This window comes from Strix aluco, chromosome 4, assembly GCF_031877795.1.
Source record: "Strix aluco isolate bStrAlu1 chromosome 4, bStrAlu1.hap1, whole genome shotgun sequence".
Taxonomy (NCBI): Eukaryota; Metazoa; Chordata; class Aves; order Strigiformes; family Strigidae; genus Strix; species Strix aluco.
Window position 1 is genome coordinate 25,694,112 of NC_133934.1, and position 25,621 is coordinate 25,719,732.

At 40.8% G+C, this 25,621-nt stretch overlaps 1 protein-coding gene across 10 annotated transcripts in view; it reads left to right on the forward strand.

Moving 5' to 3' along the window:
- Positions 1-25,621, forward strand: part of TBC1D1 (TBC1 domain family member 1) — a 114,118-nt gene that overhangs the window by 28,198 nt on the left and 60,299 nt on the right. For 9 of the 10 annotated variants that reach the window (XM_074822321.1, XM_074822316.1, XM_074822315.1 and 6 more), the window contains one exon: positions 24,521-25,054. In XM_074822321.1, the coding sequence (XP_074678422.1) occupies positions 24,521-25,054 (534 nt within the window). Of the gene's footprint in view, positions 1-3,291; positions 3,501-24,520; positions 25,055-25,621 lie in introns of those variants that run through there. The other variant, XM_074822325.1, reaches the window with a different exon arrangement.

Below are 25,621 nucleotides of genomic sequence, written 5' to 3' on the forward strand. Positions count from 1 at the left end.
ATTTGCACAAGCCAAACTTAAAATAGAAAAATACAGAGGTTCTGTTTTTAGAAAGTTGAACATCCTGAAAATGAATGCAGTTATTGTTCCTACTACATTACTAAATCTATCTTTTTTGGAAGGTGAGCAACACAGTGACCTTTTCATTTACGCTTAAGAATTTCATGCATTACCAAATGTTTTTATATCTGAACACTTAAGCCTAGCTGCCAGCTGTTACCCAAATGCCAAAGACTGCCCACTCCTCCTTCCTTCAAGGCTGGCAGATATCATCTCCATTTAACAGATGAACTAAAGCAGAGAGAGGGGTGATGCAGCATGCCTGAAGGTCAGGTTACCAGCAGAAGCTGGAATTCATTCACTGTTACTCTGTCTCCTAATTCAGTGTCTTCACCACTAGACCACTCTTCCTCCCAGTCCTACAGAAGCATGTAGAAGGTTTCAGAGTGCATTTAAAACCATATAAACATCACTATAACAACTGCATGCGACAGGTTTAGAAGCAAGTAGTGTAAAGTGACACATGGGATGGCTCTTTGAGAGAGTTGTAGTCAGGGCAAGAAGCCAGACCTCCTGACTGATATCAGCGTTTAATGTGGACTCAGAGGGGATGTTAGTTTAAAACTGCCAGTCAGGAAGGGGGAGCTGGAAAAACTTCCAAGCAGGCAGGATCCCCTCAGAGAAAGGGGAAGATTTAATTATTTAGAAATAATATTGTTCACACTCAGTGTTAGAGAAATGCACTCTAATGCTACCACCAAATAGTGGCTATACTGTACAAATATAAGCAGCACATAATGAGGAACATTCTGGCTTGCTCTTGCCCTTGGTTGCTCTATGAAATAAAAGCAGACCCAGTTCTGTACTTCAGATGGTAATACTTCTAGTGTTCCGGTATGGTGCCTAGTTTAAAGACCTGAGAACAGATGTAATTTATTAATGTATGTGCTCATGTGCATCATGAACAGTAGCAGCAGTGAAAATTTCTCCATCATGCCAATAAACCTTTAGAGACCACCACCAGAGTGAGTGTCAGTCATATTGAGTCATTTATTGGGCTTATGGCTAAGAATATTGGTGCAATCAAACTGTCTATGGCCACTATCATAATGACAAAACAAGCCATTGACCATCCTTGTGAATCACACTCTACTTTCCAGAAGCTACATTGACATTGACCTACTTTATTCTCACTAAAAAATATTTAGGAAGATGAAAAGCAAGATGAAGAGGAAAAAAAATTGTTAGCAAGACATTTTGGCTTACATTTTAACCTATAGAACTATTGGAAAATAGTTCTCTTTTCTCTATTCTCTTTTTATGTAAATATGAAATGTATTTGTTATGGTTTTAATTCCAGAAACCAGGTCCAGTCAGGCTTTGGGCTCTCCAACCATGAGAAGGTTACTGTAAGTAAGTTGCATGCTGGTTTATTAGCTCCTTGGTTAGTATTTTGAGGCGCTCTGGCAAATGTTGCTCAGAAAAAAGGATTTCAAATTCCCACATTAAATTTCTTCCCCTGATTAGCAGTGTGTTTTTGAGCAAGCCAATGAAACTGGTCAAGACTTAATTTTACAGATGGGTAGACTAATATTTAGCTAGAGAGTGCTAACAGCATCCAGTGACAGCAGATTTCCACAGTCCCAGCACCAGCTCAGCTGGGCCACGGCACTGCCGGGCCAGGCCAGGGCTGGGTATGCACTGCCATGCACCAGCTGTGCATCCACCACAGCTGGATACCTCCATTCTCAGACTATCAGCGATGCGTTGGCCATGACAGAGACATCACGCCTCACTGGTGCAGTCCTTTGTTTCGTGCCACCTTTTCTGGGTAGGTGTTACTGTTCTGCATCAGCATTCTGGTTTGTTGTTTTGTGATTCTCTGTTCCTCAGGAGGAAGTGGGTGGAAGTGTCGTGCTTAGGTACTGCGGGTGCCACAGGTGCGACCTGAGAAGACCTGCTTTTGTGTTGCCCCCTCAGCCCACCGGGGCGGCCCCTTATACACACACAGCTAGTGCTATGGTGCTTGCCAGTGCAGCATTAGGAGGTGATACAGCTCTCTCAGCGGCTGCCTCGTTTGCTTGGAGTGAACCAAACCCAGAGCTGCAGGATCATGCAGTCTGGGGCAGGGGCTGAAACTGCCCCTTTTCTGCCTTGGTGAGCTGTGCGATTGGCTCTGCTTCTCCCCAGCCCGTGTGTGCGGTGTCACTCAATTGCTCATGTGGTCATTTAATAACTTAGATGAGTGGGACAGTGTCAGCTCTCAACCCGGAGATTATTCCATTGCCCCTGAGCACACAAGTGCGGGCACATGCAGGACACTCTCCCAGGCGGGGTGACTGTCTCGGTGAGAGTGTCTTTGGGCAAAGAGAAGAGCTGAATTTGGCCTTTTGACATCTAACTTGGAGCAGTTGAATTTTATGGGGAAGAAGTGCAGAATAGACCCCTATGCTTTCCTGTTACAATTTCAGAAATCTAGTTCTTCACTTTGTTTCTGTGGGGTGATGGAAAATAAAGGGCTTTTTGTTTTGGGCCCAATGGATTATTTCCTGTGAAATCCAGGCCTTTTTTTTCCCCTCGTTCTGTGCCCTTCCTCCAGACTGAGGAAAATGGGTTGTTTTCAGGCAGCCCTATGGCCACTGAGCAGGGCTGTGTGTTCACAGGCGGTCTAGGCAGAGTGACAACAGGAATGAACACCTTTCCTGTCTGGGTGGCTGGTAACGTCCCTTGACCTGCCAGAAACAGGCATACTACCGACTTGTGCCATACTGTTTTTTTCTCTCCTTCAACAGTTATTTCTGAAAGTAGAGCTACTAGCGTGCGATGTCAAACGCTAACATGAATGGTGAGCCTGACTGGAAGTGTAACGTTTCACAGTGGTTTCAAACAGACGGTTTTTCGCTTGATCCTTTAATGTTAGGCACGACTTCGATGCCGGCATATCCCGGAAAGTTACGTGGACCGCGTGGGATTTTTTTTATAATAGTTGCGAATCCCGTCTTTTGCGCTGAGTTACGTGAAGGGGCACCGCGATGCGGTAGCAGGCGTTTCTCCGGGCTTTGGGGCGCGCTGCCGCAGGGCCAGCCCGCTCCCTTCCCGCCTTCCCGGGGCCGGGCGGCCGCAGCCCGGCGCGGGGCGCCCCGGCGGAGGCGGAGCGCAGCGGGGGCGGGACGCGGCCCGGCCCCGGCCCCCGGCCCGGCCCTTCCTTTCCCTTCCCGCCCCGCAGCACCGAGCAGCAGCCGGCGCCGCCGCGGGAGCCTCCCGGCGCGGGTAGCTCGCGGTCCCGCCGGCTGGTGCCCGGCGCCCGGAGGCGGCGGCGGGGAAGCTTTGGGAGGCCGGGCGGGCTGGCTCCCGTCCCGGCGCATGAGGCGGCGGGAGCGGCAGGCGGCAGCCGGGAGGCGGCGGGGAGAGGCGCAGAGGAGCGGCCGGAGCCGGGGATCGCCGCCGGCCGCCGTGCCGGAGCTCGTAGGATGTCACCATTGTTCAGCTGGGTGGCTAAGGTAGGCGGCGCCGCGCCCGCCGTCCCCCGCTCTCGGGAAATAAAGTCCAGCCTAAGAGTTTGCAGATGTTCGCATTTAATTTCAAGGCAAGTCAACCGTCTCTGGGAAGGGATCAGAGCCCTGCTGTATTGTTCAGCCAGGGAAAAGGAGAAGCACTCAAAGTGAACAGTAAAGGCAAACTGATGTAACTCATGGCTTTATTTATACCATTTATAATCGAGGGGTCGAGGGGTTCTACCTTGCTGCGGGTCCACCTACAAGGGGAGAGCTGGAATTAAAACTGCATGGAAGGTGTGGTCGTACTGGCTGCTCAAGTTTAAAGCAGCTTGTGTGCTCTGGGGAATATGTAATTACTCCCGCTGTTTGTTTTAGACTTTTTTCCTGGTTTTTGTCATACTCTGAATTTATGAAGAACAGTAAGTTAGCTTTTAGTGGGAGACTTACTTAAGTTTGACAATGCATGTGTCATGCTGGCTTTTACATCCGTGTGTCTAGGGCTTCAGTAGGATTTTCCACTGTAACTGTGAAACTCCATGTGGATGCAAAGCAGCAGAGATGGATAAAGAAATCTAGATTATAGTTTTGAGCTGATGTTTCAAAAAAAAATTTTGTTTCCAAACTAACAGTCATTCTGAATTTAAAATGAGCTGTATATGATACTCTGTCGTGAGGCACAGTAGAAAGTGTAGAAGAGAACAAGTGGGTGAAACAGCTGTATGACAGGCAAGAATTGGGGGTTCCTTGGAGGAATTATCTGGGGAAAAAAAATACTATCTTGAAGTTTAAGAGGCAGCCTAGCATACTAGGCAGACCACATAAAACCTGGTTCTCCCTTCTGTTTTGCCAGGTGTAAATGGTCAGTTACTTAATCACTGTTATGCATCCCTCTCCCTGAACATGTAACATGGGAAATACCTACGCTGGGAAGTTAGGAAGTTCTTGATGTGTGGCTGTGGTGCCTTCGTTCACATTATCAGATAGAAGGATTTTCTCTGTTCTGTCTTAAAAGGAGCCTGCTTAATTTTAGCTATGCCCTGAAAAATAGAAATGTATCCTTTCCTCTTTCCACTTGGCTTTTTTTCTCTGTTTAAAGAGCTACCAGGTAGACCTCTTGTTAAAATAGTTCCCTCTCCTGTTATCACTGTGTCTCTGTCTCATGGATGACATAAGGCCTGATTTGCCACATTATCTGAGGGAATGATACCAGCTGATTTCCATGCTGACTCTTACAAATATGCCAGTCTCCTATACAGGTGGCTGCTGTCAAAAACGAGTGATGCTGTTGAGTAAATACTTTAGGGATGTCACCAAGGGGTGGCCTATTTCCCCCCCCCCCCCCCCCTTGTTCACTTGTCAGCTGGACAAAGCAGCTAGTCAGAGAGAAGTTAGTCCTAGAGGAGGTTCAAGGCAGAACTTGTAGCGCACAGAGCTGGCTGCATTTTTAGACAGAGTAACAGCAGTTCTTGCAGAAACACACTTCTAACACTGCTGTCGGGAGTGCTTTCTGGGCTTTCAGAACTAATTATTGCAATGCTGGTTCCTCGCAAGTGTTTGGTTTTATTCTTTTAATGGCTGTTAATCATCAGCGCTAATTTGGGAGTGAAAGCAAAGCAGTGTATTTAGAAATATAAAATGAGGCTTGTTAACAGAGAAAGCTTTTCTGCCTGCCAAAATCTGATCAGTAAAAATGTAGGAACTGCTGCTGTAGGCTTTCAACACAAATGCAAGCCTTTCCAGTTTTTATAAGATGGTGGCCTGTTCCAGAACAGGGAGTGACTGCAGGACGTGGAGGGGAGGAAGTTTCCCCCCTCAAAAAAAAGCTGTCCCCCTGCACCTATTGCTTAAAAATGAGCAGCACCCCCATTCAGTAACATGAGTGCTTAGTGTCACCATGCAAATCCCCAGGTCCGCAGATACTTAGAAGTGAAGTAATTTACTCCTGTGTGCTGTAAAATTGGTCCCTAGTGTTTGTATAAATGTTACCTTTTAATATGTCTTCATTACAGGTTTTTATGTGCTGTTTTACCCAACTGGTCTTCTACCTACATGCAGGCTCCTTGGGTATGAGTTTTGCAGTGCTGCCAGGCTGGGTCGTGGGGCCTGTTCTGGGCTGGAGGATAAAGCCCTGCTTGAGTCTTACGTGGGTTGGTGTTGCCCACATTGACCATATGGATGCTGGCTAAACCACTTGAATGATGACTCGGTGGATAATGAATTCTTAAGTACTGACTTGTTTTAGTCTCCTAAAATTATTTAAATAAATAAGAACAGTTATACCTGTTTTTCCTGCACGGTTTTATACAAAGTCAGACAACTGGCTTTAGGGAAACCTTTGACTAAGCACCTTAAAACATGGCTTGTTGAAAGTGTAAACTAACTTTGCGTTATTGTGGGTAGGCAATACAGTCACTTATGTAGATACACAGAAATATTTTAATCTATGTTCAGTATAGTTCACTGCAATAACTGTTACTAAAAGTAACGAAATCATTTTGGAGTTGAAAAACATTGTAGCTTTCAGTTTGCGTATAAAAAAATAGGTAGAAATGCAGATTTTTACTGATTTACAGTGCAGTTGCACACCATTAATTCATTAGTAGGAGATAATAGTACAGTGATAGTTAAGAGTAATTTTATTTCCATTTCCATCATGTTTAATACAGCTTTAGTTTAAGTGAAAAAAACACCCCAGTTAAGTGTTTGTTGTCTACAATTAATTTAATTTTATAATGCAAGTTTCTATTCAGAAGCAGCTTGACAGAAGCCAGAATTAAAGAACTGATTGCTGAAGAAACAGAAACAGTTCTTAGTGTAATAAATGGTATAAATAAAGAATTTGAGTAAATGTGTTCTCAGATTCTCAGCTAGTTAAGTAACTTATACATAGTGTGTATTTCTAGTTACAAAAGAAGAGTACTGTGTATAATGTGAAAGCTGTGTTTAGCTTCAGCTTATTTTGTCTAAAGGATTGTAAACCAACAAGGAACCGGTAAAGAAAATAACTAAGGTAAAATGCAAAGCAAGGTTACGTTATTTAAGTTATTTATATCAAGGTTTCTTCTATAACCATTTTGCTGGTCTGGATCAATCAACCCTGCTCAGCCACCTCCAACCTGCAGGACAGCAGCTGGGAAGGGATGTGCCTATGTCCCTCCTGAGGGGAACTGAGAGCAGCAGGGTTTGTCACTGCAGCCCAGGGAACCTCCCAGCAGCACTGACAGAAAGGGTGGGTTTATGGTGTGGTCGTCCACAGCTGGCTTCGCTAATCTTGGACCTTGGACTGCAAAGTTGATAGTTTGGATTTCTTCTGCTCTGAAGATCAGATTTTAAGGTTTATTCACAATAGATGCTCTGAAATTCCCAATAGCAAAGCAAGAAGTAGATTGTTGGGGTTTTTTTCCAAGGACTGCTGAGTCATAATTGCCTGTGAGCTTTCTTCAGTTTGGGAAGCTCTCGAGGCATCAAAAAAGAAAGTTTCTACGCTATTCAGTGTAGCAAGGCTTGGTTACTTGCCTTGTGCCATGAAGCATTACTGAATTATAGTAATATTGGAAATGCCACTTACTTTTCTTGGAATCCTAATATAGTTTAATATGCTGTGTTGGAATTGATCTTGCTGATGTTTTGCTGTTATTTCTACTATTTTCTAAATAATAGAGTGCCTAGTAGACCTCCAGGGGAGAATGCATGGGAGTAACAATCTACTTCTTAGTTTAGGTCAGAAGCTGCAAATTAAATTAATTTGCCTTCTGGAAGAGAATGAGAAGGAATGAGAGACTGAAAATCAGGAAGCTCAAGAAATCCCACCCTCCTTTTTTCTCCTTTTTAGGAGTATTCTGAAAGGGTGATCTTTGCTTTTTTGCTTGTCTGTTTTAGGGCATATCAAACTCATTTGTGAGGATGTTTTGTTCCAGCTGTACTGAGTGCCTATTTCTTTTATTCTCCACAGCTTCCAGCAAAGTTGAGCACCTTTAGGCATCTTTAATCCCTCAGGGAATGACTGGCATTTTATCCAAACAAATCAAGGTTTGGTCTCTTAAGGAGCCCTCACAACCAGGTGTTTTAACACTGTCTAAAGCCCAATAAACTTAGAAATTTATTAAGCCTATCTTAAGCCCATCTTACTTCTAAGATGGTAAATTATTTGGGGAGGTAAATAAACGGTGGTGGTATCCTATGGGGTACAACCCTTGTCTGTGCTAGTGCATTTATTCCTGATAACCCTTTTTTGTAAATGAATTTGAATACTTGGATACTGTATCAAGAATTAGAGAGTTAACAGAGAACTAGTCTTGGGGAAGAGTGGGGAATCACTGGGGAGGGAAGGCTCAAATGCCACAGTGTTGCTTGTAGAAGAATCTCCTTGAAGCCATTGACTCTGTCAGTAGGGCTGGAGGGACAGACCCTTGCTTGTCTCCCAGGCCGGATGCCAGCAATGCAGCAAAGAGAAAGTTCGGATTTTTGCCGGAGCTGGGTTTTGGTGCCCGCGTTTGCACAGTGCACCTGTCAGAGAACACCACTTTGCTGCTCAATGTGTTTCTCCAAGCCAGTTTATGCTGGGGGAAAAATGTTGTTACCAATTGACAGCTTTCAGATAAATGCAGATTATCACAAAATGCCGAGCAATTGAAACACGCTGTTTTCTGTATGCCAGTCACTCCCCACCTTCCCCTGCGGGGGTCTGGGCGATGACTGAGGAATATGTGCTCAGCATTTGAAATGAAGTCAGTTCTGTGGTAAAACCCCTCTGTTACTCAGCAGTTATGTTCCCTTTGGAGCTGTTCGCTTTTATTCTTTGTCCTTCCATTTCTTTTCCTGCATGCCAGGCCTGAATTGCACCCGCTCTGCTTAGATGTCCCTGATTCGATGGGAGAGGACCAGAACACAGTCTGGCTCACATGGCTTTTATGTGGCTGGGCAGATGTAGGAGGGAAGTGTCCTCTGCATTTGTAAGGTACATTACAGGTGCTTAGTAAGGAGTAGGGCTTTACATAGTGAAATTCCTGGCCATGTAGATTGCAGCTTACCAAGGTTTTTCTTTTGAATCATTTATGCCTTTCTGAATTAATTTCTTATGAGTATCTACTTTCAGGTTCATGTCGACCTTCAGATTTAGCAACACGCCAAGTCCAACAAGGTAGCTGAGCTTGCTGCTTTGTACAGGTCCTGCCCTCTGCTATTCAAAACAGAACTTGTAGGCTCCAGTCAAAAACTGTTTGTGTTCCTTTGCTGAAAAACTCTCTGGAAATTGGTGCTATTAGCTGTCTTCATGTGGTTAACATGTTTTGGGCCAAACCAATAACAAAAATATTAGTAAATCCTGCAGGATCGGGGAAAACTCCAGATCCCATCAGAGGTGGACCATACAACAAAGGGTTTGTTTGGGTTTTTATCATGTATATGTGTATATATATATATGGGACACCACAGTTTAACTTTATTTGCTTTACATTTGATGATCTAAAATACTCTTTCACATCATAGCCTGCTTTTTTGGAAGGCTACTATAATGAAACAGTCTTTTATGTGCACTAGAGGTGTTGCTGAGAACACAAAAGCAGCAGTTTGGCGCTGGGTTCCCCAAGTAGAAATATCTTCAAGGGAAAATTCAGGCACCTCTATTCAGACATCAGCTCACAGAGCTGCAAGACAATTCCAGTTTATAGTTTCCCATCATCCTGAATATAGAAGCTGCAGCATTTCTGATAAAACTCTGCTTTAAGGGGATGTTGGGACGTTTTTATTGTGCCAACTAATAATACTTAAAACTTTAAAATAAAATGGTTTAAATGACTTCTTGAAGTTGAAGGAGCTGAGGTTGTGTATGGTGTACAGAGGTTGACTAATGACTTAGCAAGTAAATCTTCGGTAGAAACACTGTTAATAGAAATACAGCTTGGCTATATTTTTTATTTTTAATTAGAAGCCTTTACAGCTGAACTGTTCAAGCTGAAATATTCATGGCTGGCAGTGACTGAGGGGAAAAAAAATCTCAGCCTCAGTTTTGTTAGTATTTGACATATCAGTAAAGATATGCAAAATATGTCAAGAGACATGCCCAAATAGAAGCTTGTTTACTAATTTGTATGGGGAGGTGAGGCAGTAGAGCTGTGAAGAGCAGCTGGAACTCCAAGAACAGAAGCTGAGACAAGGAATGACATCAACCACTGTGCATTGGTTTGATCACTGACTTATTTGTACTGAGTTGTACTGGATTGGTTTTGGTTATTCTTACTTTTTAACCAAGTTGCAATAACAAATCCTGAGAGTGGTGCATAAGCATAAAATTTTAATAGGAGAGCTTTAAAGTAAAATCTTTCTGAAAAACACAGTTTGCTTACTGAGAATCAAGAGGGAGGTTCAAGCACCTTTACGCTGTTGAGATGGACTAGAGCATAACAACTGGGTTTCTGCTACCTTTTTTCTCTTGTGTCTGTGAGTTCCCAAAAGGCCAGGCCAGTATTCCTGGATCAGCTGGCCAGGTGTGTGAAAGCTGCAGTTATCCTGAATGAAATCACCTGTAGGTTGCATCTACCTTAGTAAGTAGCATACAGTTCAAGGGAAATTGCTGGTGCTGAGGACAGGTTCACAGAATCATCTAGGTTGGAAGAGACCTTGAAGATCATCTAGTCCAACCGTTAACCTAGCACTGACAGTTCCCAACTACATCATATCCCTAAGGTTGTGTACCTTATTCAGGGAAGGGGGTTTTACTTTGAACTAGCCCTAATTTGGTGCTGTGAACCAAATGCCTGTCTGCAGGAAATCCATCACAAAATGAAGGTTTAGTTCTATTTAAATGGAGATCAGTTCAGACGCTTTGAGACAGTTCCACAATGCAGTCTGTTGCACAAGAAGTAGATTGGGGGAATCCACTCTCAAACGTGTTTCTGGTCCAAATTAAAATAGTGAAGTAGTCACACCTATATAATACTTGAGAATCCAGTTAGAGAAGCTGGACAAACAGCATATGAAGAGCTTTCCAGTAGCTGGCCTGGATGCAAGGAATGGGGGTCCATGAGAGAATTTTTGTTTTATTGGGATGTTGACCTTTTGGCTACTGCTTTGTGAGAATTTCAGGCCTGAAGAGGGTGTCTGAGTTTCTGTGAGCTGGACTTTTCATTTGTCACTAACTGAAGCACTGTGAAGAGAGAGTAAAAAATATGTATTCCCTTACATTCTTAGGGCAGTGTGCATGTAAGCAGACATTGATGGTCATATTTAAAAACCAAAACAAAAATTCATCTTGGCTGAAATACCTGGAAGCTTCTTCCCAGCTTAGAAGTTTCTGGCTTTGGACGTGTGAGTGCTTCTCTTTGTACATCATCACTGTAATCAAAAACATATGTTTTTTTCCAGGGGGAACCTTTGATATGCAGTAACCAAACAGGATTTTCAGGTAGAGATATTCTGTGAAATTGCATGTTTGGGGAGAAGAGACTGCTTGTGCATAGTTACACAGGCACACTCACAGCTACTGAAAATGGCAAAGCTGAGCTAAACTAAACAGCCCCTTTCTTTTTCAATCAAACATTTTCGGGGTTTTGTGTGTTTATTTCAAGGAACTCTGTAACCAAATATCTTACTTTTATTAGATCTTAACAGTTGCCTCTCTAGTTTACTGGACCATTGGTCTGCTGCTATAGTGCCAATGAGGTGAGCTCACTGAAGCTGTTGTCATGGAAATTTGGATGGTTAACACTAAATGTTTCATGCTGGTTTTGTTTCTTTGGACCTTTTTATAGTTTCCAATCTCCTCAAATGCAAGCCATGGAAAAGGAGATTTGTAGAAGTGCTTTGGAGTTTTAGACGATTATGTACAAGAGGCCTGTCTTTAAAACTGGTGGTAGTTACTCAGAACTTGAATCAAAAATATGTGCTGGAATTTCAGATTTTGGATAAGTCCCGCTGGAATATAACCTGTAGGATTTAGCATTCTGTGGAAGTGCTTGACATTTCCATTTGACATACAGTTATTGGAGGCTGACTTTTGTAGACTTAAGAAAAATGTTCTTTTATATGTGAACACAGTTCATAAAGCTGATGCTATGTTTTGTTTATAAAGTGCAGAATCATACACAAAATTATTTATTGTAGGTTGTTATAATTAAAGTGGTATTTTTTCTCTGGTATTTCTAAAGATTCGATAATGCTTTCACGTATGTTTAAAAAACAACATAAAAAGGCCCAGTTCACTTGTATATTAGGCGTGGCTGAAATACGAGCAGTCCCTAGTGCTGACATAATTGGGGGGGAAGAAGCTGGCATTAAAAGGAGTCTTTCCTTGAAATCTTTTTTTCCTTCTCTTCTTACTGCTTTCCTTCAGCTTATCTGTTAGTGTGTCCCATAGAACATCATCCTTGTATCCCCTTACAACTTCTCGTGGAGATCCTGTAAGTCTGTGACATCTGTGTTTTAGAAATGTTGAATACTCACCACTCCCTTTTGGGTTTCCTCAGTGAGTACTTCGGAAATACTGTGAAGGTCAGAATTCAGTCACTCTGAAAGGGGTGTGACAGCATGAACTGTCCAGCTTAGCTGCAGTTCAGTGTTCAGTAGTTCTCCCTCTGATTTACCATTTTCTGAAGAAACCCAGCCTTAACTTGGGGACAGTGGAAGAGTGAAAAGGAATAACAGAAAATTAATAGTTGGAAGAGACTAGGTAGGCTTAAAATGGCAATTTTATAACCCCAAAAAGAGACCAGATTGTGAATTTTTGTGTGTGTATTCTTATAATTTGCAGCTGAATAAAATACAAATTTGATACTTGTTAAGTGGTAATACAAATAAATGGTAGGAGCTCCAGAAATGGTTATGATCATGGGCCAAAATGTATTATTGAAAGTCTTTGTATACACTCTTACTGATATCTCTTTTTTTTATTGATTACAGTTCTCCACATATTGCACTGCTTTGCAGAACTTTGGAAAGGCACTGAGGCTAGCTCTGCTTGGTAGTTTTTCCTTTCCCACTGGTACAGCTAGCTTGCTCTGGCTATAGTGATGGAGGAGCATCATTACTATTTTAGCAAGTATCTTGAGAATCTGAGACTATCTTCCATTTTCAATCAGTCTGATGCTGTCTTTTTCATGCTGTGATTTTCATTTTTTTTTTCTTTTTTCCTGCATTGTATTCTTACATAGAAATAATAAGAATTTTGAGACGGAGACTCAAATTAATGAAGTTCCCTGCATTTTGTCTCTTGTCGTTCATCAGTTGCATCATTAGTACTTCCAAACTCGTGTCAGGCATCATGTAGGACTTGGGTATTGGTTGCTGTTATTATGGCGTTTAATTAAAGAAACCAGATTATGCAGGGAAATGATTGACTGCAGCTTTAGAGGCATGTTGGTAATACTGTGGTATGGTTAATGGACAAGTAAGAGAAGGATGAATTTCAACTGTTACTCTTTAGTTACTAGGGTTTTCCTAGATAAGCACTGCTTCTGAGATCAATTAGCAGTGCTTGCATAGACCAGGTAATAGTGCTGAGCTGAGATGACCAAAATAAAGTTGTTGGCACAGGCTGCAGATCTGAAGATCTGCCACTGTAGGTCTTTAGTGAATTTGGTACAGGACCTAAACATGAGAATTTTTGTCAGCAGGGAGAACCATCATGGCATTTTCATAATCTGGAGGCACTGCTAAAACTTGTCTTCTGGCTTCTTGTTCTTAGGTACTTCTGGGGTGGCACCTTGGCTTGTCTCTGGGATGTCTTTCAGGAGTGATCCCATAGCTCCATTTGTCTTGATGGCACCTTTTATCTATGTTTTGACAGCTCTTCTCCATTTAGTCCTGAATGTGCAGCTATATCTAAAAAAGGGCAGCGACATCTTGGGTTTTGTGTTGGGACATGCAATTGCACTATTGACTGTCAACACAAGGTGCGTGCTTGGCTGCCCTTTAACAGTTAAAGTGAGGAGAGAACAGCCAATGAACATGATGCCAACATTTAAATGAAGAAATGAGATCTGGTTAAGATGACCAAAAGCATGAACCAGTGAAGTAGTGCTGCATGGGGTGGTACTGCAGGACTGCCAGACAGGATAGTTAGTCTATAACCCTGCTCTGCAGCTGATGCACTCCTACCATTCATGATGGCCTTTGCAGTGAAGCACTCTTGCAGACAGTCTCTAAGTGAATGACATTTTCCACACTGATCATCTTCATCTGAATACATTGTTAAATAACTTTTTCAGAAATGTAGTATCCCATCTGTTTTTCCTTTTTCTCTCACTTTTCTAGCACGCTTATGTACTTAGTGCAGACATACTGGGTCTCTTACAGTGACTTTCAGAGGCACCTGATATAAAGATTTATGGAACAAGCATCTTTTTTTCAAGCTCTTTTTTTCTTGCAAGATTTTTGTCAAATCTGGATCTGAGAGGAAGAATAGAAACAGAAAAGTTGAACTTTTCACCTACTGTAAAGTTTTAAGACTGCTTTATCTTTTAACAGGAGGGAAGCAAGGTCTAATTTGTCTATCATCAGCAGGAATTGGAAGGACTGACTTTTTAGGACAATGATCCTTGACTCTTTGGAGGAAGAATTGGCAACTCCCCTAATGTGATCTAGCTGTATCTTAATGGAGAGGATCTTGAGTGAACAGTTTGCTCTTCACTTTTCTGCCCAACAAAATGGCATTGATAGCTTCCAGTAAATGCAAAATATCCAAAGGAAAGCAATGTGTTTTGCACAGTCCTTGATAACGGTTTAGGAACTATTTCAAGAGAGTTAAAACATGACCTATCCTATTGTAGCTAAATTTCTGCACAAGATGTTGAATAGTTTTAATTCAAATTGCATGATAAATGTTTTAGTGTAAATTGTCCTTAGTGAATCATAGGAGGTCAGTAAGCTCTCTGAGTTGTTCATTTCAAAATACATTCTAATTCTGTAGGTTGTTAACAATTTCCCTATATGCTTCTCATGTAATTAGGGTCTTGCTGAAAGTTGAGGGCTCTTTAGGTGTATTGTTTTTCCTCCTCTGCCGTTACATTGAATGCACTGTACATTAGGAATGCCTGGTAGAAATCAGTAGCATTAAACTTTAACTTTATAAAACTTTAAATTAACCTATGTCAGTACCATAAAATGTGTAGATATTCCTAAGAGGACCATTCATGTAGGAATCCAAGGCTGGCAAACACATTATGTTCAAAGAAAATTAATTTTCAGAAATAAATACATTGTTATTCTGGGTAGCTTACACTGTATTTTAGGGGGAAAAAAAAGAATACAAACTAGTATCAACTATAGGTGTGGATTTCATGGAAGTACGTAGTTAATTGACAAGTTTGAATAATCCCATTAGACCTTCTGATGAGGAGCCATCACTAGAAGGCATATCTTAGAGAAAAACCACCTAAAAACCTCAAAAAGCCCCTAGAGATGAGAAACATTTTCTTTTACATCTGAAAAGGACTAAAACTGGTGAACCTAAATAACTGCTTTTCTTAAGTGGAAGTCAGGGTAGTTTTCTTGGGATGTTTAACCATTGCTTTCCTGTTCTGTGAGTTGACCTGAGGCAGCTGAAATCTACTACTCCACGACAAAGCAAATATGTGCTTATCCACAAGCAAATCAGTTCACTGGCATTTTATACCAGTCAGGCAGTATGCTGGAAAAAGATGATCAGCTTCTGCACTCCAGTTCCCTTAGGGCCTTTATAAGTTTAATGTTTGAGTAAGATTTTTCTTTTTTTCTTTTTTTTTTTTTCCACATGGAAAACATCATCTGTCCCTCTGCCCCCACCCCAGCAGTTCTAGGGAGGACTGTGGGGCTGTCCCTTTCCACAGGAAGTCTCGCTGTGTTGTTGGAGTAAGAGAGATGGTGTTTTGCTCTATTGCTGGTACAGCTAACTTATACATCATGTTAATCAAAAGCCTTCATAGGATGATTCCCCATACACCCCATGAAAACTTAAAAATAAATTTTGAGGGGAGGGGGATTTTGACACGTGTTTGGATCAGCTGTCTAAGGAGGTTATATCAGAAATAATTTCAGTTGTAACATTCATTTCTGTCTGTTTTGCTAACCCCTATTTTGCCAGTTGTACCACCCCCCCCACCCCCCCAAAAAACCCCACAAGAAAAAACCCATTGTCCTGAAAGCTTTCAGATGCCATTGCTTTTCCCATTTATAACTAAGAATAGGCTTCCTTCTGTTTCCCACCCGATAGCCTCCTACTCAGCCCCAGACCTGTCTCAGCGCTGTGATGGGAGCTACTTGATATTTGCAATTCCACTTCCTCCCTTCCCCCCCCCAAAAGAAATTCATCTCTTTTGATAATGAATGAACACAGATGTTTATAGCTATTACTTATATATAGGTATTGCCTCCTTGTTCAACAGTCACCTTGTAAAATGTGAGTCAGGAATCCTGAAGGTATGACCAGCAACTACTGGTATGTCTTCAAGTGCTGTTTTCATTTGTGAAATTGTGTGAAAAGAAAACTTTGAAACAAAAGATGGAGAAGATAATACTATGAAGATGTTTATGTGCTATTTGAAATATCTGTTGACTTGCTTTATTTCACATTTGTTGCTTGAAAGTTTATGGTACTCAATGGAGGAGCTGATGAAGCAGTTCAAGATGAAAAGCTTTGTATTGTAAGGACAGAAGGGGACTGGGGAAGAATGAATTAGTGAACACCATGTGATAAGCCGTCCAGGTACAGGGCATAGTGTACTAATAGGTTTCCCAAAAGTAGATTTTGTAGGAATACCCGCTTCAGAGCCAGTCAGGTGCCATTGCATTTGGAGGTGCACTAAAAGCCCACGGAGGCCTTTTGTCAGCTTCAGTTTGCTTTTGGATCATGGATTTTCTTGGGGAGGGGTCCAAAAGCAAGCAGCAATCTGGGACATGGCAGTTTATTTATGAAGAGTAGCCAGGTTTTGTTGTATTTTGGGCTTCAAGTAAGGTATGTCTTGAACATGTGAAAGAAAACCCCAAAGTGTATCAGCAACATGATGCAACTCTCTCAGGGGGGAAGCTCCACCACAAAATAGAGCAGTCCAACTTCTCTAGAACACCAAGTACAATTATGTTCTATTTCTGAGCTTGTTTACAATAATCTATAAACAGATTCTGCAAATATTGTTTTTTTTCAGAAAGGAAAGAAAACCTTTCTGTGCCTCTTTAAATTGCATGGAATGCACTCCAACTGACATGACTTTGCAAAAAGTGTAACCTTTTCCATCTGTCTGAGGAGTCATGAGGAAGGTTCTTGAGCTGAGATTTGTCTGTAATATTAAGAGGAATGTGATACTGTGAAAGTGGCATACAGTACTCATGGCATCAATCTGCATTACTTATCAATCTTCTGGAGGCAGCACTTGACGTATGTAGGAAGTCTAGTCACCTTTATGGCCTTTTATGATAAACTGTGAGAGTACATGTTGGCTACGTGGAGCTCCACTCTTGCTGCTTACGGTGTCAGAGTCATCTCAGAGGACACTAGTGTCACTTGTCCACCATGCTCCAAATCAGAAAGAACTGGATTTAAATAGATGACTCTCTCCCACCCCACACAGAATATCTTTTGAATTTTAGTGCTCTCTTGTTCATCAGCTTCTTACACACATCCCTGCAAAATTTGAGTCTTAGCCCCATCACCCTCACTTATCCCATTCTCTGTATAATGCCCGTTCAAACCTAACTAAGCAAACAAGCGCCCACAAGCAGACACACGTACGATCGTTTTTATTTTCGTAGGTCCGTGGTGATATTATTCAGCCATTGATCTTTCCCTTGTCAAGGTTGAAATGACATCTTTGTCTTGCCTTTGCAAATCTGGTTTGACAGTGCTTCCTGAGCAGCACACCTGCAGTGTGGTTACCCCTGCTGGCTTCTACATGGCTACCCCTCCCAGCCCACTGGTTGTGTTCTGATTTCTTCTCCTTTCTCAAAAGATATCCACAAGTTCTCTGGTTAAATGAGACACCTAGTCCATTTTAGGTACTATAGAGAGAAATGAGCTAGACCAACATGCATGGATGGTGAAGCTGCTGACAGTGGCATAGTTCATAGTTGTTTTATGAGCAGTGAGGATACAACAGCAAAGTTTTGGATTGTATGCCTTGAGGTGTGAAGTCATGGAGCAAAGGTGAACTGTCTCTCCCTGCACTCACTGATCTTAAGTACTTAGGGAGCTGTTGGTAAGAATCTCACCTTGGCTCTACCCATGGTGCATTTGTTATGCACAGAAAAACTGACAGGAGCTTGCAAAAGACAGTTGTCATCCAGGGACTGGAGGCACTATAAACTTTCTGCCTCTCTTTCTGAATTAGGTCTTGGTTTGAAAGTGGCTTTGTGAGAGAAATAAAAGTCAACAAATAGCAAAGGAAGAAAGCTAATAAAGTACTCCATAGAACTGTTGATTAGGAATCAAGGGGTGAAAATTTGGAAAATGAGAATTGAAGTTAATGACTGGAAAAAGTCAGTGAGGTGTAGGAGGCTGTAGAGCAGTCTCCAAGCCAGATAATAGAAGAAAAAGCTCTGGGAAGACACTTGAGGTAAGACCTGAATATAAAAGGTTTTTCACTGAAATGGAAATTAACTTGAAAATTTTGTTGCTCTTTTCTACCTTGAATTTCTACTAATGTTGAGGATTAAGGAAATTCTGTCACTTTTAAAACTTTTTTTTTTTTACTTCAGTGAGAGACTAAAGACTGCGGTTTTGTGTTAGAAGTTTTTAGTTTGTTCTTTGGTCAAACTAGTGGGCAAGACTTCTCACAAAAGAAGTCTCAGCTGATTGTGTCTTGCCCTTCTTTTTCTGGCAGCAGTAGGTTTCTTGTGGGGAAGAGGAGGTTGTGCAGTCCCTGTCATTGGGGTTACTTGGAACTCAGCAGGATGTGACCCCCAGTGTCCTTTCTGAGTTTGAAGTTGGATCTAGCTTGAAAGTTTACTTTGCTTTATGTGGGGGGCTGCACTGTCAGAGATCACATCCAAATTAAATTATTCTGTGATTCTGAAAGGAGAAATTGTGCAGTATCTTGATGTAAAAAAAACCCCAAAACAGTGAAATGTATAAATTCAAATGCTTTAGATCAAAAATGCCAAACTTTAAATCCATTGAGTGGAGAAAACTGTTTAAAACAGTCGGTTGACCACCACTGTGGGTTTAAGGAGTGATAAAGACAGGAAGCATTGATCTGTTTTGTTACTGCACAGCTCTTCTGCTAGAATGTGCTGAAAACAGACCAGCTGCTTTTTAGTACATATCAAACTACTGAAATTAAGGATTTTATGCAGTCTTTTAAAAATGCAAATAAATACTTTGCTGTATCATCTTTTTGAATATGTTGTGTATGTCTCAAAAATTATTTTCATTTCTTCTGTTCTTTTTACTTTTACAAAGCACTTTTACTAAGTACCTTATTGGTGACAAAAATATTGCTATGTGTCCTGATAAATGGCTTCTCCCAAGATATTTAGCTGTGGACTCTCTTTTTCCTGTAGCAGCACTCTAGTAAAATAGAGAATGAAAGGTATTAACAGCAAACAGTATTTTATACTACTTGGCATATTATATTGAGCCTGGTATGGTCAGGAAAAAAGGCAAGTAAAAACACTTAAAAATAATTCAGATATCCTCTCGTACTTGAGTAGGCAGGCGAAACTCACTTAATCAAAGCATCTATTTGTTTCAAGAGCTTTGTGAAAGATTTTTAAGGCTCTATTCCAGCCAGGGTGGTGTGAGACCTTCTGAGGTTCAACTCGAGATCTGACCCTAATGGTCTTCAGTCTCCAAGAATTTATGGAGTCTATTGTATAAGACCAGTTCCTAACAACACAGGTCTGTCTTATATTAAACAAAACCACCTACTCTCTTGAAATTGTTAAGCCTGTACTTGAGTCCTTCACTGACCTGAAGGCTTATGAAGGGACTGGTAGGTATAAACTGGTAGGTTTATACTGTAGGTAGCATCTAAACTCATAAATCATCCTGTTATCTCAAAAGAAGGGTTCTTTAACCTGGTATACAAGCCAATACACACAGGGTCAAGGTTTCTTTTACTTCTTGTCTGTGCAGAGGTGGGTGTTAGGTGGTAATTCCACAAAGCTAGCACACTGCACAAAAGAACTTCAGTGTATTTATACACTTCAAACTACACAAATACACATTCACTGTAATGACCATTGGTTAGTTTCTTATCAGTTTGTCCCTTGTTAATTAGTTATATTTAAATTAGCCTCACTTGCTATGTAAATTAGCATGTATGCTCCTTACAGGCAAGGGGGGGCAAGTCTTTTTGATCTTGAATTGAGTCAGTGGTTGCAATCTCCCCCTGCTGCCTTTACCTTTCCCCTAGTTGCCACAGATTTTTGTTGACTTAATGCTTCTCAGGTAATCATCCAGCCTTTGGCTCCTTTTGGGGCAGGATGTTCCCCTCTTACCAATCTTTTAGCTTCTCTTCAAGGGCATAGTTGTTGGCAAGGCCTGCATTGTTTATACAAAGTATCAGGTTTACACAATAGAGCCAATGTCCTCCTTAGAAGATTTAAATGCAGCATACCTAATTCTAACTTGAATAGTGTCAGTATAGACTAGGCATTAACCGGGATCCCACTTTTTTTTTTCCCTAGTCCTGGCCAGTTGATGTGTTAACAGTTCTTTTTTCTGTGGCACGCTTTGCTTTTCTACCTACTGTGTATTAAAGAAACAGGGCATCTTTTTTTAGTCAGATCTTGTTTACCAAAAGGCAGCTGCTGTGCTCAGCTGTTGCTGGGCCTTTTTCATTAAAATAGTTTCTCACTCTTTCTCAAATCCACTGATAGGCTAAAGACATTGACATCTCACTGCATGTTTGTATGTAAATCTACAGGGTGACTTCTGGGTTCCATGGGGAAAAAATGCATCTGCAGTTTCCCTTTTTGCTAAGGGGAAGAGCTGTTCCTTGTTCTTCAGATCTAGGAAACCTGTGCATGTTTAAAAATTATTGCCTTCTCTCATGATTTGGTGCATGGTGTAGAAGCTGTAGCTGTTTATCTAGTAACAGACCAACAAACATTAGGAAATTCTAGGTGTTGGTTTGTGTTTTGCTTGATTACCCAAGAGTCAGCTTACAAGAATACTCAGCATTTTGGTTCCCTGCTTTGTCTCTACAAAATAAACATTCTCATCATGGCAGAAATAACATGGTATACTTAAAAAACAAAACAAAACAAAAAAAACCACCAAAAAAACCCAAAACAGACCAGGGTTAGTTTTAATGGTTATAAATACATCTTATTTTTCTGTATCTAATTCAGACACTCTAAATGCAAAAACTTTTCCTAATACATTTCAGTTTTGTCTTCTGTTCACCAGTCCTGTTTGACCCAGAGTGAGTGATGAAAAGGTTATGTTCTGTGTTTGGTAAAGTTTCATCGTTGCTTACACTGTTGTTCTATACTTAGTTTTGTGGTTTTAGGGAAATAATTTTAGGTCATCAGCAGTTGTTTTTCTGATTACAAAAATAATCTTTATCCACTAATTATATATTTATACTGAGAAACAAGTCAGACAACAGTTAAGAATAGAAGTATGCTAGAAAAGAGAATTTGTGTGGCAGGAAGAAATCACACATATGTATAACAGTCCTCCCCCAGTGTCTTAGCAAATTCAGATTAGTAGACACAATTACCTGTAGGTCTGTATAGATGTTGGTATCTAACTCACCAAGCTGAGGTAAGATGGGACCTCTGAAGGTCATCTAGTTCAGCTCAAAGCAGGGTCACCTAGACCAGGTTGCTCAAGGCTGTGTCCAGTCAGAGTTTGCGTATCTACAAGGATGAAGACTCTGCAACCTCTCTGGACAACCTGTGCCAGCATGGGGCCACCCTTACAATAAAAAAGAGGTTTTCTTATGTTCACAAAGGACCCCACAATCTTTAAAAAACTCCAAGCAACATTAACTTAATTCAGCAGTAACTTGATCCCTGCTGCTTTTTGATACAAACTGAAGAGCCATAAAACCTGATTCAGTTTACATCTTAATTAATTGCTGGAGATTTGCAAAGAGATGTGGTTACTGTTTGCCCAGTGTCATGCTGCTTAATCTGGAAAAATTACATCTGTGGTTAATAAACATTTGCAAGGATAAAGCCTACATTGTTTATTTTAAGAATTTGAAATAAATATATTTATTTACATTTCACAGATATTTTTTTGTTTTTAAACTAATGTTTACTTGATCTTCATGTACTCAGCATCCAGGTCTGTTTGCTGAGAGCGCCACAGTTAGAGGAACAGGAGCATGCGGATTCTTCATTTCCAGATACTTGCATAAAAGGCCTGGAGCAGTACAGGTAGATGAAAAGAGCACAAATCTTGATCAGGCCAAGAATAGTTCCAGGGAAACTATATTTTGTATTTTGTTTTTTTTCTCATTCCTCACGGCATCTTGTCTTTACTAATGAAAAGAGATTAATCTTTAACATATGTAAGGGTTACAGGAAAGTGAGGTGGTGATTTGCTGCTTCTGCTAGAGCAATGCTGCATCGATTGCCTAATCAGAAGTAATAAAATGATATTAACAGGCTGTGAATTTTTTTAGGTTAATAAGCAGGCACAGAGGAGTCTGTTTTTCAGTAAGTGTAGCATGGATGCCAGCTGTTACTTATAAATGACATAATTCAAGCCTTAGCAAGTGTGCAAATAAATAAATAATCCTCTTGGTTTTCATCAACTGGTCTGCTAGGTCTCCTCAAACATGAAGATTGTTAACTACTGCAAAGTTATTCTGTGTGATGTGGTGTCTTTAACTATTGTCTGTATGTAAAGTCCAGCCACTGCTAGATAGCAATTTTGTTAGTGTCCAAGGTGTTTGATAACTAAAAACATTAAAGAAATCAAATTCAATAATGGTACCTCTGTGATGGATCCTTAATGCCTTGCCCAGGCTTTAGCTCAGCTGTAACCCTTGCAGCACCTGCCCCTCTGGAAACTCTCCTTATAGTCATCAGCATGGGTGGTGCTGGGGGAGCTTAATCCTGCTTGAGATAGAGGCACTCTGCCTGGGTGAGAGCTCATGTCTCTGCCTTTAACAAAGTGAACATTTCCCAGAAAATACCTCATTCCTTCGTTGTCGCCTGTGCAGCCTCAGCAAAAGCAGAGGTGGGATCGCAGGTCTCTGCATTTATTTTGGGCAACTCGAAAAAAAATTGCCTATGGTTGTTGAATCTAGACACTCCCACAAGAGTAAAATGTGTTTATTAGAAAATGCTAAAGTGGTTGGGTAGAGATTTTATGTTTCGCTGTAATCCTTCTGTTATGTGACTAAAAATTGGTTCTCTGAAGGAGTATTAGGTCAGTAAAACTGAGGTGAACCTTGAGCTCACTGTTGAGCAAACGCATCGTTTGAGGTAATAAAGATTCATTATACCCTTATGTTCTTCTTGTATATGATTAAAAAGTTAGGCACAAAGCTGCCCAAACCCAAGGCTTTCTGACTGATTCGTGACAGCTGAGAAGAGACTCCTGCAGTCATGACAGTCATGACCCTGCTTTTTTTCTCTCCCCCATTGTCTTCGCTAAGTGATTAGTTGATGAGTCATGCCTTGTGGTCAAGGATGAAGTAATGCTTCCTGAGTTGTCCCATTTATTTATTTTGTAATCTGTTACTTATCTTCTTAAATCCACTAGCTCTGCACATGTGTGTGTGTGTGTATATATCCATCCATCCATCTATCTCTATATATCAGTGCTTCCTTGTCTATAAAAAGAATGCTACTGAGGTCTTTATGAGCACCCTGAATATAAATATTCAGTTTTCACTGTTCAACCTTTTTTTTCCCCTCTAAGTCCTTTGCTGTTTCCTGCGGTGGTTTATGTACATTATTGCATTATGCTTTATCATTTCAAACATAGAAATGTCTGAAAAAGATAAGTCATGTCTCTGAAGCATTCTTTAGGTTTAGGGATGCTTTGTCTTACAGGGGAGATGGTTCTTCTGGGTTGCTGTTTTAGTCTGCTGCTCCCACGCTTCTTACTACATTATCCGCAACCAAATACTTATAAGTGAGCAAGCTCCAGTTGATGCTTGACAGAAGAAATTTGTTTTGTCAGGAAACCGACACACTTAGCATGGATTTTTCTCAAAGTAATTTGGGGAAATTAAGAAGTTGGCAGAATTATCTGTTGTAATTATAGACGGTGGCCCTGCATTTGTCATTAAGGTTCTTCTGCAGCCTCTGCTGCTGCCATAATCTCCTAGGCCAATCAGAGCAGTGGGATGTAACCAATCATCGGCCTTGCAGCAGTTCAGCAGATGTTCCTACCTTATAACCATATCAGAAACTGTGACTGTTTACTGTTACTTAAAATATATCAGATGGCAGTTTAGGTTTTGTTTATAATTACAACATCTGTGGGCTGTAGCAGACTGCTTTCTTATAAGATCCCCTGCAAGTGATACTGTATGTGAAAGTAATATTTGAAAGTGTCATCTAGGATAGATCTAAAATAATTAATATGTTTCTTTAAAAACCACAGCTATTTACAGTTAAGAAAACCTCCAAACATCAAACTACCATAGCAATGTAATATGGTATTATGAAGGTGAAAACAAATTTACAAGAGACTCATTAATTACATTATATGAATGCGTGAGTAAGAGAGGGGAGTGAAAAATAACAGAGATTAAATAACTTTCCCTATTAACTAATCTGTACCTTCTCTTACACTTTCTGAAGTATTTTTATCTTTCACTTTGAGTTTGAATTTGTTGTGTTATACCTCAGGTGCAAAAGTTTTACTGAAAAGAGAGCATTACAAGGCATGAGGCTCTTTTGACAAAGTGTTGATGATGGTGAACTCCTGGCAGGGAGACAAGTGAGCAATTAATCTAGTCAGTGTTTAACTTCTATAATGTGTCTGTTGGACAGATACAAGATCACTTCAACTGGTCTTCCAGAAAGCAAAACCAAATTGGCCATTCCAGAAAAATAATATCAGGGAGCACCTCTTAGTGTTGCAATTTGTTTGTCATAAAGCACCAAATCTAATGTTATGTATATTTTTTCCCCTCCTGTAGGTGCCTGAGATCATAAGCTCTATTCGACAAGCTGGGAAGATTGCTCGTCAAGAAGAGTTTCAAAATAATCTCTCAGATGTTGAAGACCCTTTTGCTAAAAAGTTTGAGGTGCTGTTCTGTGGACGGGTGACAGTAGCACATAAAAATGCACCTCCAGCACTCATAGATGAATGCATCGAGAAATTTAATCGTGCAAGTTATACAAAAAAATCAGATTTCAACTCATCGTCCCAACAACATGAAACTGCCAATAACTTTGGAGGCTTCTCTTTCAGCAACAAATTTCGGGCTGTCTTCCAGCCCTTGGTCAGTGAAGAGGAGGAGAAAAGGCCAATTAGGAAATCCTTTTCTCAGCCCGGGCTTCGTTCCTTTGCTTTTAAGAAGGATTTTCAAGAGGGAAGCCATAGGAGTAACAGCTTTGTCAGGTCTTTTGAAGAAGATGCAATTTCACTGAACCTAAAAAGTCAACTTATCTATGGACACAGTGTTGTGCAGCCAACAGACATTGCAGAAAACCGGACAATGTTGTTTACGGTAAAGCAAGATTTGCAACTCTTGGTGGTGTTTTCACATCTTCAAGTTTGGAGTGGCAAACACCAAAGCAGATGTTCTGACAGATGGCAATTACTTCTTTCATAACTTTGATAATTGCAGTTACCAGAGTTTAACTTAAACTTGCCTTACCAGTCAATGTAAATTGTTTTACATAGTCAAAATAAGTTTGTATCAAATAGTTTAAAACAGCACTACCTGAAACATTGGGCTTCTAAAGACAGCTTTTAGAAAACCACAGCAAGTTAGTAGGTAGTTATACAATTGCAAAATGGTATGTACAATTACACTTAACTAGTAACAGCAAAAATAAGTTTCCGGGTGAATGAGCTACCTGTAACTAGAGCAGAAGGACCAAACTATGACTGGGGGCTATAGATTTTATGTCCCATGATAAGCAGTGCAATTCATGAACGTGTTCCTGCTGCTAACATGTCTGTGTAATGATGGAGCAGTGTAGTAACTTCCTAGGCTACTCCATGCCTGCCTCCACTCCTGTCCTGCTCTTGTGTGGCTAGCAATGCCTTTGCCTTGATAGGTGAGCAGCAA